At 43.2% G+C, this 17,802-nt stretch overlaps 1 protein-coding gene across 1 annotated transcript in view; it reads right to left on the bottom strand.

The window, feature by feature from the left end:
• Positions 1–17,802, bottom strand: part of LOC121341896 (phospholysine phosphohistidine inorganic pyrophosphate phosphatase) — a 71,731-nt gene that overhangs the window by 50,260 nt on the left and 3,669 nt on the right. Inside the window, exons 2-5 of the mRNA XM_041415835.1 lie at positions 9,875–10,062; positions 8,888–9,041; positions 6,513–6,576; positions 5,532–5,624 (exon numbers count right to left, since the gene is read on the bottom strand). Coding sequence (XP_041271769.1) covers positions 5,532–5,624; positions 6,513–6,576; positions 8,888–9,041; positions 9,875–10,062 — 499 coding nt within the window. The remainder of the gene's footprint in view (positions 1–5,531; positions 5,625–6,512; positions 6,577–8,887; positions 9,042–9,874; positions 10,063–17,802) is intronic.

Genomic DNA, 17,802 nt, shown 5'->3' with positions numbered 1-17,802 from the left:
ATGTTCCAAGCAGCTTAAATTAAGCTTAACTTCTTAAATCTGGTGTTCTACAGGCTGGTCAAAAGCTTAAGCTTGTAATCACTGAGAGCTTGATCCCAACCTGTTCTCAGGTTGATACAGGAATTCGGGAAATCACTGCAAAATGGAATTTATTCATTTTTGTACAGTATGACACAGTATGTACAGGCCTAGCACCGTTTGTGTTACCATCAGTTTAAGTATATGCCAATATTAACAAACAAAAATGAGTGGATTACCAAAAAAGTAACTGGTTGTGCTAAGATTTGTCTGGTGTTTGACAAAAAGAGTGCACAGAGCACCTTCCTGCCTCTGTCAAAGATATTTGTTAGATCTGATTGGATTCTATCAACCAAGGGGTCCTTTCTGTTTACAAGCACATCATCAAAATTTCAAGTGCTTATCATCCTGCATTACAAATTACTGCATTTATTCTATTCTTCAAATTTATAATGATTGGGGGAATGTCATTTTATAGTTTCAACAAAACCCAGTATACACACAAAACAGCAATTTTCCATTAATGATCAAAAAAAATCACCTTTACACCTCCCCAAGGTGTTCTGGATTATTCTGCAGAGAACAGAGGCAATCTGGGGGAGCAGATTTGGAAGTTTGTAATGTGGTTTATCAATCAGATTTTTTCACCTTTTGCATTAAAGCTGAATTTTGTCTAATACAGAGTTAGCTGCATCTTTAGTTATTTTATTTTCATCTTTTAAATCAGCCTTTTGCTTCATGAATTTAACTGCCTGGCTTTCAGAACCATGGTACCTTCCAGCTCCAGACATTCCTGCCTGAATTTCCATCCCTTCCCCAGCTCTGTTTTGCTTGGGAAAGAATAAAAATACTAAACCTCCAGCGCTATTTTTATGAATTATCTAATTGCAACAGGATCTTCTCCCACTTACTACATTGCCTGTAAAGGAAATCTCAGGATATATCTAAATTTTCTGAGAGGATTCATAAACCAAACTGAGCTACAAACATGTAAATCTGGGACAGCTTCTCCTGTAGGTAGATCACCTTTCCTTAGCAAAGGAAACCAGCAATCAGCATGAAATGGGGAGAAAATGATGGGTTAGATTTAAGTAATTAGGAAATAAAGCATGTAAATGTGGATAAGGAAAAGAGAATAATTCCACTGCCGCATGGAGAGCTGCAAGAACCAGGCAACGCCATCCCCAGCCAAGCACCATTACCAATTCCACCCAGGCTGCTCCAGGATATTTAATCACTCTCAACCACTGGCTTTAAGAGATTCTAATTCCTTTTCCTTACAGAATTCCTTCCAACACCTCCCTGAGGGTGAGAGGGCACAGACCTGCACCACCTCATGCCCTCGCTCAGCCCAAATCCCAACATTCGGGATGTAAAGGCAATTCCAGTCCTGTGTCCTAACAACCTTAAAAAGAATTTCCTCTGACAAAAAAAGGGCAGAGCGGGGCAGCCTCTCCAACCAAGCCCTCTCCTGCTCACCTGGGCTGTATTTTAGCCCCTCCAGGGAAGTTTTCCTGCAAGACTCTGGCAGCTCTGGAAGTGCAGCTGCAGCTGAGCAGCGATGCCTGTCCAGGCCAGCTTGTGGCACACGCATACAAAAATGTGCTCCAGCCCCCAGGGATTTCACAGATTTACTATCAGTGAAGGGCAATAATCACTAAAGGAGGAGCAATTATTCCAAAATCATTTAGGATTTAAAAAATCATTGGCAAGAAGATAGAGGTCAAAAGGTGCACTGTCAAGGGAAATAAAAAAACTCTACCTGTCAAACCTGGGTTTAACTTCCTCTCTGACTGCAATATGGCAAGAAGAGAGAGAAAGATATAAAACTGAAAGGTCACATAGCCACTGAAAGCAGGAATTAAAAGATCTCCATTCGTGCTCACATTTTACACAGAGATCACAACGTTAATCTGTTCAATCCTGCAAAAGTTACTTTTTTTTAGATTGGCTACAAATTAACTAAAAAGAAGGGGAAAAAGTGCAGTGAGTCTCTGGGTTTTAAGACAAATCCTCAAAGAAGGAGGATGGGTGTAATTTCTATTTCCCTAAGATGGTGAGAGGTGGTGTGTGGTTGCACACACACAGCAAATAAAGCACACGTGCCAAAGCTGAGGGAAAACACTGCTCTCAAAAGGTTCCAGCAGACTCAGCCTAGAGGGGCAGGGAGAACAGAGGAGATCAACACAACCCCCAGAATTTGGGGTGGAAAGGCAAAATATAATCCCCACAGTCAGCAATGCCACTGGTGCTGCCTGTGCCACAGACCCTGAGCAGCCAAAATGAACAAATCTTTAGAGATGCTGTTGGGGTGGGGAGTGGGAACCCCAGGTAGGTTTTGTCCACAAAGAGAGTTTCAGCATTCATTAACTGGTCACAGGAAAACGTCTGACCAGAAAAGGAATTACAGAGTAAGGATTAAAGGAGGTAGAAAGATGAGAATTGAGCCAGCCCTCAGATGGGGGATTTTGGAGGCTGGAGCCCATGCAGGATGCAAACAGAGATTTGCACAGAAGGCAGAGTGCTAACTCCACCAGAATATTTAGCACAGAGAATGCTTCTAGAGTCAGACATATTTATGCCTAAATAGATTTTTTTACTATAGATTTAATAACCTTAAGTTAAATGTGCCAGGACCACACAGAAATAAAGCTTATACACCACACCTTGATGTATTAAATCACTTTACACCAGAAATACAACCTATTTGCTTTTCTCCCTGTTCTCCTACACCCAAGGAATAATACTCCAAGCTGCAGTATCCTACATTACTGTTAATTTTGTTTCTAAATTAGAACTCCAAAGGTGCAAGGCCAGACAGTTCTCACTAAGCTTTCACGTGGATTGAAGCTTCAAACTTCCCTTGGCCACGTTTATTTTGGGATGGAAGATCTTGCCCTGTTGGGCTGGTGGGCAAGGAGGGGATGCTGGGCCAGGAGCAGGTGCCCTGTGCCACCCCTGGGTGACCTCTCCCTGCTCTCATGCACCACTAACTCCCACCTGAGGCTGGCAGGCGGCAGGAATGGGAATTGCTTAACCACCAGTAGTTTATGGACTCCAGTATGACCTGCCATAACTCCCATTAAAGCTGGATCATTTGTTACAGAGAGAACTTTTTATGATTATATAAAACTACCAGAACCTTAACATTATTTAGGTTTTATTGTAAAGCTGTAAAAATCATCCACTGTTAACAGCTGCCTTAAAACACATGAATTAGGCATTTCAGTAACCTTTAAGATGTGTTATTCTTTGTCATAGCACTGAATTGTAAGATAGGTCTGGTTACCTCTAAGAGGTTTAAATTTCCAATCTATTAAAGTAATACTGGCAATCTGTTATTTCTAGGCCATTGAGGAAAGGTTAAAATGAAAATTGGACTTTAGGGAGTTCCTCTTATTCTAAGTGCAGGCAGAAAACACCTCAGCAGCAGAAGGCAGAGTCAGGGTCTCAGTAAGAAGCAGTTATCAAGGGAAATGACTGGTGATAACTTTATTGATTAAAGCAGCTTGAGGAATTTCAGAATTGCCACTGTCTCAAATTACAGTGGTGAGACAGCTTTATTAAAAAGGTATTTTTCATTAAAAGCCAAGTGAAAGAAAATTGTAGCATGTTTTCAAAAGCACAGCTCATCTAAAATGGTTTAATGATGGTATGGATTAAATGCCTTCCACAGATGGAATAAATTATTGGAATAAACATTTTGTAAAAGCAAAGAAAAGTAAAACCAGCCCCTGCCATGTCACTACAAATGCAGAATTCATTCAGGAAGCATTAAAATGTAATGCAGTGCATTACAGGAACTTACTGAAGTGACTATACTGAGGTTTGAAACTGAAAATAATGAGGTTTTATTACTGTGTACCACAAACCAAACCAACCTGCAAATCCTCCAAAATTACATTAAAGTCACAAGGTCAAGCACTCAAAAGTTAGGAAAAGATGCCAGAATTAAGGCAGTTTGCTTGTTTGTAATTTGTTCCTCCTACACACATTTGAATCATGATCCAGGCCTTAACTCCAGCAGTGTGGATTGTTCTTTCCGTGGTGGAAAGCGTGGAGTGTCTGGTGCCATTATCCAGTGGGGTCTGCTGCACTCCTCCTTGGTTAGGAGCACACTCCCTTCACTTCCAAACTCTCTAAATATAAAATATTATACCTACAAACTAGACATCTCACTACAACACATTGATGGCATTTAACATTAGAAACTATATGAAAAAAAAGCCAAAACTCTGACAAAATATAAAGTTAGGCATGAGTAGCAGACAGCAGAGAAGGAGTAAATAATCTCTGCTGGGGACTATTCCTGCTTTTCTGTACCCAAAACAAACATCCCTGAAGCTGATGGGAACCACTCTCCAGGGCTCACCCTGTGGGACCAGCTTTGCCAGCCTGGTGATGCACCACAGCAGATTTGTGTCCAGGGCAAGGAGTTCTGTACCTGGGATGTTCCAGGGGTAGTCCAGACTGGGCTAATTCCTGGGAAGATATGGACACACTGAAGTGAGCACAGAAAAAAGGAGGGGGACTGAATGGAGGGAAGCAGCAGAAGTAAAGCACAGTTGTAGTAAAAAACAACTCCTGCAATGATAACGAGCCTAGAGATAATTGGATGGAGGAGATGTCCAGGAAGTTATTTTGGTTGTTAACTAGAGTAAAACTAGAAATAAGGAGATGCAGTTTAAAAGGGAAATATCCTGATAAATCTCAGGAAAGGCTGCCTTCCCCCAAGACCCACTGGGCTGAACACCATCTCCAGGGCACTGACAGTTGTTTGGCTCTCTGAAAAGCACTGTGGACAAAACATTAATAACTGTGGAGCAGGGAACATTCCTGCATGGGGAAGGAGATGGATTAGATAGCCCACCAGGTCTTTTCCATCTCCCCACTCTGTAATAAAGCAAAACCCAAGCACATGCTGAATTACAGGGCCATAATTTCATCTCCAGGCTCCAGGGACCTACAAGCCACCCCAAACTTCACTCCTGTTGTTTATAATGTCACCCAAACCCCCCTGATGGAATTATTGTGTTGTAATTCACTGCTGTTTGTGAGGCTTCTCATACTCATCCTTATGCCCTGTGTGACAAAACAACAAATCAATGAAGAGGAGCTGGGAACAACTACAGAGAGGGGAAAATGGGCTGTGCTGAGGAAGCACAGCATGTTTCTGGAAAGCCAGAAAGACAGAAGGAGGTTTTGGGGTCAGCCAGTGCATCCTAGTCACCAAAATGATACAATATTTTACTTCTGCCTTTTTCTTTTACTAAGAAAAAAAAAAAAAAAAAAAAGGTAGTCAGTGTGACAGCACAGGAAATAAATGACATTTTGGAATCAATTCCATCACCCTGCAGCCACCAGTCTTCCAAGCAGACTGCCAGGCATTGAGTCCTGGTCACATTCTCCTTCTGCCTCTTCTGTAACTTTTGAAAGCTACAGCAAAGCAGGAAAAAAGCACCAGTGGGCACAAATACATGGCACAGCCCCTGGGCATGGCACCTTAACCTTACCTGCTCTGGTGGAACTCCCAGTTCTGCCAGGGCTGACTCAAAAAACCTTTTTGCTGGTTTCCCCACCACCTCAGCCTGGATATCACAAGCGTACTGGGGGGAAAAAAAAGAGAAACACAAAAAATGCTGATTGGAAAAGGATTTATTCAACTCCATAACTCCAGTTATAAAAGCTTTGTGATTGATTTTTGCCCTTAAATAACACAATGGATTAGCAGGTGAAGGTGAGGATCAGAGAATTTGGGTAACAGAAGTGTTTAAAGTTTTCTGGCAGGAGAGAAAATGCTCTTGAAACACCTCAAGGTACAAATCTTTCACATTCTCCATCTTTGAGTAATCTTCAAACTCAATTCCAGTACTGCTCATTTTGTTAGCAGCATCACTCTTAGAGACATAACAAATATCCTTTATATAAAACTATCAAAAGTACTGGAGAGCCTTTAAAATATATAAAGGATTTCTTCAACCACCTGGCATAATTTTAATGATCCAAGTGAAAAATCGAGTTTTAAATCTGGGTTTTGAAAAGTTACATTTGAGAAAGCAGATTTTACAAGTTACATTTTCCTGCAACTAAATATCAGTGCTATGCTGAAAAAAAATTGTTTCTTGCTTGTTCCTAGACAAAAGCCTAACAGATAACATGGGCCTTCAGGTTTTCTTGGGTATCTTGCACACAACATTCCACTTTTTTCTTGTCTGACTCCTCCTTTCAAGGGCCTCACTTGCAATAAGGGCACCACAACAGAAAAAGTTCATGGTTTAAGTAAAACACATTTAAACAAAAAAAATAAAAATAAAAATAAAAGAACAAAGGAAGAAAAGAAATTAATCCACCCATCTTTAAAACGCTGTGAGTTTCAATGTGTAGAAACTCCCTCCACCAAGGTGAGTAATTACAGAAGATGACCCATATTTATGCCAGTTACTCTTTTAACAAGGTGCACAGGGTGAGTAAGCACAATTCCAGCTATAAAATACCTCTAATGCCTTCATATATGCTCCAACATCAAGTTTCAGCCCATCAGTTTCTTTATAGTAGCGTCTGGAAATGAAAGTGATAAAGTTCCCGTGAAATGAAAACGCTGGCAGTTAAAGACAAAGAAACCACATTTTATTATTTCTGGGCCTTTATAGATGTCCATATGGCTGCATAAAAAGTCAAGTAATCAGAAAATCCCAGGCCTTGGTTTAACACCAGGAGTTAAGGGAAGGACAGGCTCAGGACCATGCAATGCTCAGGGAAAGGATCCCTGATGCCCATCTGGGAGCAAATTCATTGTTTCTAAGGGATTTCAGTGTGCTTGAACCAGGATGGACTGGGCTGGGCATTATTGCACAGTGACAGAGAGCCCTGGCAGGTAAAAGGCAAGGGCTGGCCCAGCTGTGACCCCTCCCCAGTGTGTCTGCAAGGAGACCCCAGGCAGGACCAGCACTGCTGTCTCAGCCTCACACAACCAGGAAACCTCTTTATCAGGACTAAAAACCCTCCAAGCTGAATTTTGTTCTTTCTAAAAATGCTCCCATGGCCATGAAGCTCATGGAATTAGAAGGTGTCTTTAGAGAGTTTTTCTGGAACGGCAATTCACATTCATGTAGGTCTTCCAAGCTCTGGGCAGAGCAAAGACAGGTTTCTGTATGACAGGAAAAAATGTAGGATGAGCAGTCAGCTAAGATTTTATGCCTTATCCTTCTGCCATTTTCGATTATTCAGCATAGCCTTCCTTTAAAATGACCACTTGACCTTTGCTAGAACAGCCATTAACCTTCCATAGTCTGCCGTAAACAGCTTAATTTTCTGACAGTGGCATGACAGAAGAAATTACAAAGCCAATTCCCACTCTCAGCCCAAAACAGATGCTAAATGTAAATCACTCCATTTCCAGGAGCAGGGCATTCTGCTTCAGTGACTCTGACACTTTTGTTTTCTATGGAATGAACTAAAACTTCTACCAAAAGCAACCTGCTGGCCCAAGGCAGGCACCTTGCTACGGCCACCCAGCTGTGCTGGTTCTGCAGGTTAAAAATGCAGCTGGGTTTTGTAGATGGCCCTTTGTATCCATGAGGCTTCTCCAGTCAGGAGAACAGCTCTTAGAATTTCTAATCTCCCTCCTTTGAGTCAGAGAACTTATATTCCCGTTACCTCAATGATCAGCCATTAAAATACAATATGCCCCTGGTGAAAACTGAGCTCTAAATATTCCAAAATCTTTGTTTTTTAACAAAAAGTAGTATTTCAAAGAAGTAAGAAAAAAGAGCTGTTTCTATCAATGAATGACCAAATAAATACTTTTACATGCACAGGGTACAAAGCATTTTTGCATTGATGACAATAGAGTTCCTAAGAAGATGTTGATTCTACATTTCATTTTGAAATATGGTATTACATAACACAAAATTTGATTATTTTATGTACATTAGCCATTCTCCTGTTGGCTCAACATTTTCTCCTTATCCTTCTGAGAAACAGTAAGGATTTTTCAGCCCTGCTGGAGGATTAGAGTGTCAGGTAAGGCGGCACAATGTATTTAACTGCTCCTTCCCACTGATAAGTTCTGCCCAGCTGGATCAATAACCCACAAACTAAGAAGGGTTTTCATGCCCATTAGAGTCTATTGAACCACTGAGCACAGTTGTCACTGCACTTTCCCCAAGATAAACATGCACAGTCTCTTTTAAACCCATGCATCACACAACAGATAAGAGTAACTCCTGTTATTCCTGTTGGGATTTGTCATTATTCAGCACAGGAACTAATACTGTCCTATATAAAATCTCTGAATACATCTAAATTAATTATTTTCAGGAAAACATTCAAACTCCCTGGCTATTTTTACCTGTGTGTGAAAACAGGAGGTCAAAATTTACCCTTAATGGGCAGAGAATAATTAAAAATGCTGTCTGACATTAAAACTACCAAAACAATTGATCTGCCACTTCAAAAACACCAAACTGCATCGCAAACCTACACCAACAGCTCTTTACCCAAGCATGGCCTGGAGAAACTTTGGGTTTCCTTCACTATGAAAAATAATTTATATTCAGTTCAGAGAGGAACACGTGGCTACAGACAGCAGTTAAACCAACAGTTCTCATCTCTGAGATACTAAATGCTCATTCACTGGGGGTCACACACATCAAAATCCAAACTCTCCATGATTCCTACGAGGCTTTGAGGCTCCCTTGAAGCACCACAAGTCCTCTTCATTGATCAGATGAGGCTCTCAGCCCAGGCACACAGACTAAAAACTGAAAAGTTGGTACTGGGAATGGAGTGCCCACACTGATTTCTGGCCTCCACTGAAGATATCATTAAAAAATGCAGAGACTTGAGGAAAAAGTAGAGCTTAACTCACCCCTTTCCAAGGGAGATCAAAACGGGCTTCTCCATCCCGATCAGAAGTCGGAAAGCCTCGTTGAGGTTTGCGTAGGTGAAGTTTTCTGCTGCATCTCCAAGAACCACACAGTTTGGGTTTGTCTTATCAATCTCAGCAAATTCAGGGACAAGATCTACAGAAGGAGGCAAAAACCAAAAAAAAAAAATCACAAATCCCTCACTGTAGATTCTTTACTTCTTTTTTCTAAGGTCAGGATGAAATGCACAAGACAGTATTTCTTGCTGGCACTCAGGTGTTTATTAGTTCTTGTCTGTGTTACAGCCTCACAAACTGAGTTCTACAGCACTTCACTCTAACAAACTAAAAATGGAGACGTTTGTCTCTCTTTATACAAGGTCTTTTAAGGATAAACTGTCCAATTAAGAAATGACACCTAAATTACTTTTACTTTTAACTCAATAACCAACCACCCATGCCCGCAATGTGGACTTTTTTATCCAATTACACAAAACAACCCAAACCCATGGAGAATAAGGTGAAGAAGAAGGACCAGCCTCCACCCTAAACCTCCATCTTGCTTTATATATATATTACTATATTCTAAACCCTTAAACCCTAAGTTTTCCACCCTGTGATATCACACACTTCTATCCAAACTCCACACCCACAATCCCAGTGCTGTAATTCCATTTTGGAAGCCTTCTCCATGGCCTCAGGTCAATGCAGTGCTCTCTTGGGGGTCAGTGTCTGTCAGCACAGAAACTCTGAAATACTCAGCATCCAGGGCTCCAACTCCTCACCATTTCAGACAGCGAGGTGTAGGAAGCGACAAATGGAAGCGACAAATCCCCAGATTCGTGCTTCCCTTCACTCTCAACAACACATGAAAAAATAAATAAATCTCGGCCTGCATCAAGCGCTCTTCAGACACCTACTCATCTGTGCCAAGACAAAGAGGAAAGCAGAGCACCCCCCTCCCTCCCCGTGTCCCCAGGGCTGTCCCACCATCGTGCACCAGCAGGTGAGGCCTCAGGCCTCGCTCCCTCAGGAGGCGGCAGGCGGCCGGCGCCGGCGCGGTCACTTGGGACACCGAGATGTCGAAGCCCATGGCCCGCAGCTTCCGCACGAAATTCTCCCGGGTCGCCTGGGTTTCGTTGGTGCAGAGCTGCAGCTTCAGCCCAGAGGCTTTGATCCTGTGGAGGGAAGGCAGCAGAGGGGTGAGCTGATGAAGGAACTGAGACCAGAGTGCCAGCCTCAAGAGAAATGCAGGTTGGATACTAGGAAAAAGTTTTTCACAGAAAGGGCGATAAAGTTCTGGAATGGCTGCCCGGGGAGGTGGTGCAGTCACCATCCCTGGGTGTGTTTAACAAAGCCTGGATGTGGCACTCAGTGCCATAGCTTAGCTGAGGTGCTGGGGCTGGCCTGGACTCAATCTTGAAGGTCTCTTCCAACCTGGTCATTCTGTGAATTCTGCTAAGAAGGTGAAGATGATATTCCAAACCAGGAGCAGGCTCCTTTGCTGTGACCAGCTGCACCTGAAATCCTGACTCTGGGCACTGCAGCTGCCAGTTAGTTCAATGATGTTATATCAACACTGGGGTGGATCCAGTCACATTTATCATTAAATCTCTCATAAAACACCTGTGCTGTTACTTGGTGGATCATCCAAAAAATCTGGTACTTTAACTGATCCATTAATAATTGTTTACAGATAATTGGCTTCTCAGGGGAAGAAAACAAGGCCATGAGTATCCAGAGCCAAGGACATGGCTCCTGGGGATTGGTACTCTCCAAAAGTTGCATTGTTGCCCCATTCCTGAAGTGTCCAAGGCTGGGCAGGGCTGGGCTTGGACCACCCCGGGATAGTGGAAGGTGTCCCTGCCATGGCAGGGGTGGGATGGGGTCTTTAAGGTCCCCCCCAGCCGAAACCATTCTGTGATTCTGTGAATCCCCTGCAAGCCCTCTGCCTCTGAGCAGCTTTGTTTCCCAAGCTGGGGACCTGCTGTGGATGTACCCAAAAAGCCTCTTCCCCAAGGATGAGCTGTCACCTCTTTGCAGAGCCAATGTACTTCAAAGTGGCCACAGAAAATCAGAAGCACTGAAAATGTACCACAATTAATAAAAAACAAACATTTGCCTAAGGGACTTTCACTCAGCTCCTCTAATACATGAAAACGCCTACTTTTTGTCAGTTTTCATGTGAATTTGTGTAAAATTATCTTTCAGGACCTGAGCACACGCAGATTCAGGTACTTACCTAAGTCTGGACAGGTGCTTATAAATTCTTATAAAATATTATGACCCTTCTTTGTATTAAAACAAAAAAGGACTTTTCTATTAAGTAAGTCCCTGCACTGATTGTCAAGAAAACAAAACACGCTGGGTCCATTTTGTAGGGAAGATGATCTCACTTGGTTGGTGCAAACACCAAAGCCACCTCCAGACAATAGATCTGATGATGAACTTTCTATCAAAGGATCCTTGGAAATCTGTTCCTGACCCAGAGAGCTCCTTCTGCTCATCAAAACCACACACCAGTGTCTTCTTTAATAATGCTGGTGATTCATTCTTTTCTTATTATTTGTCTTTCCTAATCATAGATATGTGAATTATCAATTACACTTAGTGGTTAATTGCCCTTCATAAAGATAGCTTTTCTCTTTTAAATTAGGCAGTTAATATATTGTAACTAATAGCATCCACTTGTACATTATAAATATATCTTCATTGATTGGAGCACTGAATGTGAGATTCACTCTCAAGTTAATGAAGCAATTGAGTGAAGAAGTGCAGGGTGTACCCAGGGAATAATTATTGTTAATGAATTATGATGTGACCTTCTCAGAACAATGAACAATTGGTGTGACAGTGGGATGACAATATTCCACATCTGTTATTTGAGACACGGTTTCAGCTGGAGTTAAAAAGCAAAGCAGTGTAATTTGGATACACAACAAACTTCAATAGAGTGTGCCAGGGGTAAAAAAAAAAAAAAATTCTAAATGCAAAGCCTCCCTGCACACTCTTAGGGAAAAGAAATCCCATGATTCACAACTGCCTGGAAGCAGACAATTGTTGAATTAGAATCTGCTTTTTCTCTTCCTAAAGGTCAACATAATGAATCCAGGGATAACACCAAAGACAGACCTGCACAGACAAACCAGCACCCTACAGGTCAGCTCAGTGAAATATTCAGTTTTCCTGTACTACAAACTTCACTTCTTTCTCAGCATTTTGGATGGAAACCAGAGTGAGTCTTCCAAAAGGACTGAGCAAAGCAGGAGGAGTCTGGACACATCCCAGACTGCTTCAGGCCTTTGTGGCCACCAGCAATTACCACCCCAACAAATGAGCTCAGGAAATGCCCAGGATCAGGTCTACAAAGAGTTAGGCCAAGCTGGACAAAAAAATGGGAGTCCTCTGGTGACACATGAACAGGACTTTAAAAAATATCCTGGAACACTAAATGAAACAAAAATCCACAAAACTCTATACTTATTTCTACAAATATACCTTTCCAATCAAAAGTCACCTTTTCCTTCCCAATTAGCATGTCTGAAAAGAGCCCTGTAAACTCTGCCAAATCCTGCACAGAACAGACACACTCACCTGTACATTCAGTATCACACACGCTGGGATGAATCCATCCCTGGATGCTCAGCACAGGGATGGTGAGCAGAGCCTGCAGGCCAGCAAACAACTGTTAACTCACAGCTCAAATAATTAAGGAGAGCTTTTACCAACAGCTCTGCATGGGGGAAAACCTGCCTCCAATCATGTTTACAGCAAAACTCTCGTTCAGTTTCCCTGGCCTGGCAGGTTTTGAATGGGGAGAGACTAAAAGAAGTGGCTGGAAGGTCTGTGTCTCACAGGTGTGATAATGTGCTCAGCGAGTCTACAGGGCTGCCAAGCTTCAAGGGAAACCTACAGCCTCTGAACTGACCCACTGCTCACACTGCCAGCAAAGCAAGGCAAGGCACTGCAACTTCCACTGCTGGCAAGTGTGGGGATGTCAGGAGAAGAATAAACAAGATTTGTAATGTGATGCCTTATGAGATAAAGAGCAAGGGATCAGGCACCTGCAAGAGCAGAAGAATGAGGCAACAGGAGATGAAATACATGACACACGTTTTATCGAGATCTCCGGGGTATTACAGATTTATCAGCAGGTCCATTACAGAAGCACAGGCACACCCAGGAAACCCAGTCAATCAGGCCTTCAGCTGACTTCCACACATCGTGGCTGTGATAAAGATCCCACTCAAACACCAGGAAAATCGATCCTGATTAGGACACGAGGACAGGCAGCACTGCTGCCCATGCTGCAGGGACCCAGCAAGGACCAGGTACTGTGGGCATCCCAAGGCTGCCTCTTCTTCACTGTTTGGGGCCATCAGCAGGCTCAGCATCAGACAAATCCACTTTTTCCGCCAAATCCACCAATTTCCATCATCACTGCTCACACCACTCCTAATGCCTGAGACCAGGAACAGGGGAGCTTCACCTGAGCGAGGCAGAGCAGCTCCTGACCTTTCGGGGTGTGACAAATGCCAAACTCAGCTAAAGTGGCAAAAGAAACTTGTCAGAGCCCTTCTTGGAGGGGATGGCAGAACAGAGATGGCAGCAGGGAGCAGATGGAGAGGCCACTGTCCCCTCCAGCTGTGTGTCACTCTGCTGCCAGTGCCTGCTCTGCCAGGGAGCTTCCACAGCACACAGACACTGAAGGAAAAAGTCACCAAAAAAAATTTCCAAGCCCCAAATTAAAAGCGGACAGATGAGGACTGAGCTACCACACCAGCCTTACCAGAGGAGGGATTTAAGCCCACTCCAGATCCAAATAACCACTTGGTCACCCAAATGATCCCTAAATCTACACCTGGGGCACCTGCCCAGGGGAGAAGTGGATGTGAGGGGTTTAATTCCAGCCTGAGCTGCCCCTGGAGCCTCACAGCTCTTTGAACTGACCTTTACCTCGTTCTGCTGGAGCAGGACACGGGGCTGAGTGACAATGTCCCACAGTGCAATTACCATGCGTCAGATGAGCAGGTCCCTTACAAATCACCTCGAACTTTACACATCTGCTGGCTGTCAGCATCTGCCAGGCTCACTCACCCGAAAATAATGAAAAAAAACTCTCATTATTGCTCCATAACAGGTAAAGTGTTAGGACAATTATTGGACATCCTCACTGACCTTGTGCAGACTTAGCCAACTGCCCTTGCCAACCTTTATGGGCAGCCTTTGGGCACATAAAACACAAAATCTGCTCTTTCAGATGATGTAAAGGTTGTGACACCCGTAGGAAAAGCAATGGTCCTGGAATCCAGACCGGGAATCATCAAACTTAAAGTGACATTATCCTGCACATGGCTGGAGCAGCTAAGGAAAAGGTGTAAGCCTAAACTTCAGATTTCCCATCTTTTCCCACTGTCTTTTGCAGTGAAGGTTTTTCCTAAGACAGGAATAGGGGGAAAGTCCAGCCCACAGCCAGAGGTCCTGTGCAGATGGGCAGTGGGGCAGAAAGCAAAATCCTGGAACAGGCAACAAACCTGAGCTTGGAGACTGTCCAACATTAACTTCAAAGGGGTTTGGAAATGTGCTACATGAGATTTCCAGAATTGGCTTTTTATTCCTGCTTTTGGTTTTTCAGAGTGCTTTGGGGTTTTTTTTTTTTTTAATTTAAAAGAAAGCACGCTGAGCACTTTTGCTATTTGACTCTTTTGCATCAGGGGACAAATATGAGTGTGCTTCAGTGTAAACCTCTCAGCACTCTGATTCCTTGTCTCAAACACAGGGAACCAACAGCACCTGCAACCAAACCACAAAGTAAAAGCAGGACTTGTGCAGAAACACCATCCTCCCACCTGGGCAGGGTTATTGTTAGTGCCCTCTGCAAGGGCCAGGGTGCTGGTGCTCCAGGCAAAACCTCTCCTGATCTTGCAGGTTTTTCCCAGGAGAACCTCCCTGGGTGCACCTCACACACCCGAGGATCCAAAAAGGTTTTCTGGCTCAGAGCAATAACCCCTTATGGGATCCAGCTGTGGAAATGCCTGGGGGAGCAGAGCACATTTGCTCTGCTTAAAAAGTGTCTTTTTGGCAAAAATGTGCTGTATTTTCTCTGCAAATCTGTATTCCTGCCATTCCAGCAAAGTCATTATTCAGAAGCCTGAAGGCCATAAGTGCCTTTGCCCATCATTACATGGCACAAGCCTCTCCCAATTCCACGGAAACACTGAATTTCCTGGTGTTTTTTAACCTGGTGGGTGCAATGGAATCAGAAGACTGTGGATTAAACTCCAGGATTTTCCTTCCCTCTCCCAGTCCCCAAAACTTTCCGTTCCTCTGATTTCTGCCATCACAGCACATCCAAACTGCTTCAATCTTGCTGTCACATCACTGATGCCACTTTTACCCCCTGACCTCCTGGTGTTTCCCTTCACTGATGTCCTGTCATGGGTTCTGAGTACAGCCAGGCTCATTAAAGTCCTGGTTCTCTGGGGATCCAACTTCGTGCTCCACATAGCCCTGACAAATCCTTACACATGGCACTTTTTGGCCCCAGTCTCTCCTGCATTCCTGAAACTCATCTCTACACCTGCCACCTCCCCAGCACAATTTCCTCCCCAGCCCCATATGGCTCACCTCTCTCTAAATATAGAAGGGGATAATTTGGAGGCAATCCAAAGGAGGGACTGCAAAAGGGATTAAAAAATAGGAGGGCATTACCTTTGCACATGAATAAAAGCAGATTAATAGGCACACATGAAGGAGCCACAAGAATGTTACTTAAGGGTGGGCAGGGGTGATAAAAGGAAGGGTACAGTCATAAGAGTAAACACCACTGGAAACACCACTTTGAGACAGTGTTTGACAGTAAAAACTGAAAAAAACCCACTAAATTGTAGCTCAAAGCAAACTTTAAACACCCACCAATGCCTTTATTTAAGTGTTTTGATAATTTAGAATTTTTTCAGAAGTAGAAAGAAATCCTGGAAGTTTTAACACTAAAACAAACAAAGTCCTGAATTCTCTACAAAGGCCATTGAATACAGCTGCATACCAGAATTACTGCACAAATTATCCAACACCATAAATCATAATCCACCTTCCTGAACAGCAGGGAAGACAATTGATTTGTAGGCAGCAATATGCCACAACAGTGAAATCTAGAATTCAGTATTTAATAAAAGTAACATGTGTTTCTGAAGGGAATCTGCAGAAAGGAAGCACAAAGCAGAATACAAGAAAAATCTCTCTGGTCCATTAAGTTCAGTAACAAGAAGCATTTAACACTGCAGATTACCAAATCAGCTTAATGTATTACACCTAAAAGATTTTAACCACACTGCATGTGGTTCAATAAGTAAACTCTGGCAGACCTTAAATAGCTGGTAAATCTCCACTTTGGGAGCTGCCAAGAAAGAAAAATCAGATTTTGGAGGATTCAGTTAGCATGAGCAGGTCTGGGATATATTTATTTGCATTAAGTAAAATATTTTTAGGGACAACATAGTGAGTGATACTCCAATAGCTTTTATTCTGTGCAAAAAGGGGGGTACATGATGTTTAAGGATGCTTCCAACCCAAACTATTCTATTATTCTATGAAGCTGCTAACTACTCCATTAAAAACTCATTCAAAAACAAGTTATCTTTGACAGGATTGAATTCTCACTTTGTACACAAAGAGCACCTGCTCGTAAAGAAGGAATTCTGTTTCTGAGACCCTGAGTGTTAAGGATGTGTGAACTCCAAAAATACAAGCACCTCCTCATGCAATTTGTGCAGAAAGCAGGTGAGCATCCACAACTTCAGGGACACAAATCTTTATAAAGAAATAAGGGGCACTGCCGATTAGGAAAGCAAATATGGGTTAGGAACACTCACTGCTCTCAGAAAACTGAGACCACAGCTAATGTTACAGACTGGAGTGCAGCTGAGAGTCAATTCCTGGGTCCCCTTCTGGCTCTGCCAGGGAACAGCCACATGACAATACAGAATGCTTCATTTTTTGTCTGTCTGCTGCTTCAGGAGGCAGTGACACCTGGGTCACTGGGTCTCTTTGGGCAGAAAGTGCAAAGAGAGTCAAGTACAAAAACAAATTAACAGATATTTACACAAGGGTCTGTATACTTTATTTAAAGGTCTCTTTCTAGGAGGAACAACTCCTTTTCTATCAAATGTCCCGAAGGCACAGCAAGCCTTGGAACTCTGAACATCTGCCCAGCCTGTGCTAAGCCACGTTATCTGTGTGACAACAAAGATTTCCTACTCCTCGTGGCACACACACTTCCAAAAGGCTCTTTGTGAGCTCCCAACTCCTCTGAACCCCCACACCCTGAATTGTTTTACAGTCCCAGTTCCGCTTGTTCTCCTCACAATCCTCTCCTTGTGAGACTCTCCAGGTATTTTATTTTAACAGGAGTGTCCAGCTGCTCCCCAGCCTCCCTGCTCCCCAGATTTCCGCTGCCCTTTTCAAGGGCTCTGCAGAAAGCTGTGCTAACAGATGCACTATCCCAGCCCAACAACAGGATGTTGTAAACCTCCAACTACTGTGTGCTTTTCATATGGATATGCTAATGGACACACTATCAGCACGAAGCTGTAAATGCAAATGCCAGAGCACAGGCTGAGCATCTTTTATGGGTGTTTAACCACCTTCTGTCTTGTAAGGGACCAGCTCCTGGCTATTTGCAAGATAAAAAGCAGCTAGCTCACCTCGTGTCAATGCTGTGTAAATCGATTAAGACAATAACAGCACGGCACTGAGGCTCTGTTAGGGCTGGCTCCAGGAGAAGCCTTTAAGTCACCGATGGCCCTTCTGATCTCATCCATGGGCTTTCTGATCTGCTCCAAAGCATCTGCCAGGGAACTGCACGCGCTGGGAGGAGGTGGGTGAGGTTTATGTAACTTTCTCAAAACAACAACAAAGAT

Source organism: Onychostruthus taczanowskii, unplaced genomic scaffold (assembly GCF_017590055.1).
Source record: "Onychostruthus taczanowskii isolate IOZ18803 unplaced genomic scaffold, ASM1759005v1 scaffold5, whole genome shotgun sequence".
NCBI lineage: Eukaryota > Metazoa > Chordata > Aves > Passeriformes > Passeridae > Onychostruthus > Onychostruthus taczanowskii.
Note: the sequence above shows the minus strand (reverse complement) of the source record. Positions and strands in the feature narration are given on the sequence as shown.